Source organism: Nanorana parkeri, unplaced genomic scaffold, assembly GCF_000935625.1.
Source record: "Nanorana parkeri isolate BGI_ZX_2015 unplaced genomic scaffold, ASM93562v1 scaffold1687, whole genome shotgun sequence".
In the NCBI taxonomy this organism is placed as follows: domain Eukaryota; kingdom Metazoa; phylum Chordata; class Amphibia; order Anura; family Dicroglossidae; genus Nanorana; species Nanorana parkeri.
The window spans coordinates 55,294-56,800 of record NW_017307955.1 but is presented as its reverse complement, the minus strand read 5'-3'; the positions used below and the strand labels follow the sequence as shown (position 1 = coordinate 56,800).

The 1,507-nt window shown below is 47.6% G+C and overlaps 1 protein-coding gene across 1 annotated transcript in view; it reads left to right on the top strand.

The window, feature by feature from the left end:
* NRIP3 (nuclear receptor interacting protein 3) overlaps positions 1 to 1,507 on the top strand; it is a 46,622-nt gene that overhangs the window by 37,980 nt on the left and 7,135 nt on the right. Inside the window, exon 6 of the mRNA XM_018571146.1 lies at positions 642 to 739. Coding sequence (XP_018426648.1) covers positions 642 to 739 — 98 coding nt within the window. The remainder of the gene's footprint in view (positions 1 to 641; positions 740 to 1,507) is intronic.

Below are 1,507 nucleotides of genomic sequence, written 5' to 3'. Positions count from 1 at the left end.
AACCATAGTCCCCTCCAATGCGCTGTTCCGTACTCCAGAGCCAGGTCTAATGTGCTGAACCTTAATCCAGAGCCAGGTCTAATGTGCTGAATCCTAATTCAGAGCCAGGTCTAATGTGCACAACCCTAATTCAGAGCCAGGTCTAATGTGCACAGCCCTAATCCAGAGTCACGTCTAAGGGGGAGCTCTCCCTACTGACCACAAATCTAATGGGACATCCATTTGACTGACCACCAAGGTAATGGGACCCTTCTTTCACTGAGTCTCCAAATGGCCATCAATGTAAGGAGGAGTATCCATTCCACAGACCACCACATATGAGGGGGTTCTTCTCCTACTGATCACCAGTCTGAGAGAGTCAGTTCCCACTGATAATGTAAGGAACATTCCACTGACTACCAATACAATAGAACCATTCGTTCACTAAATGACAACCGGTGTAAGGCGGTCCTTCTCCTACTGATCACCAGTCTAACAGGGTCCTTTCACACTGACCACCAATGTAAGGGACCCTTCCACTAACATCCAATGTAAGGGACCATTCCACTGACCACCAATGTAAGGGGGTCTTTATCCGAATAAGAAGACTTCCCATTCACCTACTATGGATAAAATAATACCAAATGTGTTCCTTTTATCAGTGTGTGATAAATCTGGAGAAGAGCCAACTGGAGGTGGGGAGATCAGATAAAGAGGTCATCCCGTTTATTGCCAGCAGAAGCACCGCTAAAGAGGAGCAGTAAGTATTATACATTGTACATGTCCGGGGTGTCCTTATAGTTATAGTATGTACTGGATACATGAAGTATGTATTCATGTATCCAGTATATAGATTCTGTCAGAGTTCTCTAACTTCTAATTACAGGGCCAATGTAACATATTATTCCATATCTGTTTAGATGTAAACCTTCACTTAATGATTCAGATCTCTCTCCTTTCTCTCCTCTCTCTTGTATACCCCCTCTCTCCCCCCTCTGTATCTCTCTCCCCTTTTCTCTCTCTCTCCTCTTCTCTCTCCTCTCTCCCCTCTTCTCTCTCTCTTGTATGCCCCCCCTCTCTATTTCTCTCCCCTCCTCTCTCTCTCTTCTCTCTCTCTCCTCTCTCTTATCTCCCCCCTCTTCTCTCCCCACTCTTCTCTCTCTCTCTTGTATCCCCCCCCCTCTCTCTCCCCTCTCTCTCTCTCTCTCTCTTGTATGCCCCCCCCTCTATTTCTCTCCCCTCCTCTCTCTCTCCTCTTCTCTCTCTCTTCTCTCTCTTTCCTCTCTCTTATCTCCCCCTCTTCTCTCTCTCTTGTATCCCCCCCCTCTCTCTCCCCTCTCTCTCTCTCTCCCCTCTCTATCTCTCTCCCCCCTCTCTATTTCTCTCCCCTTCTCTCTCTCTCTCTCCTCTTCTCTCTCTTATCTCCCCTCTCTCTCTTTTCTCTCCCCCCTCTCTCTCTTCCCCTCTCTCCCCTCTCTCCCCCTCTATCTCTTTCCCCCATCTCTCTTCTTCTTCTCTCTCTCTCTCT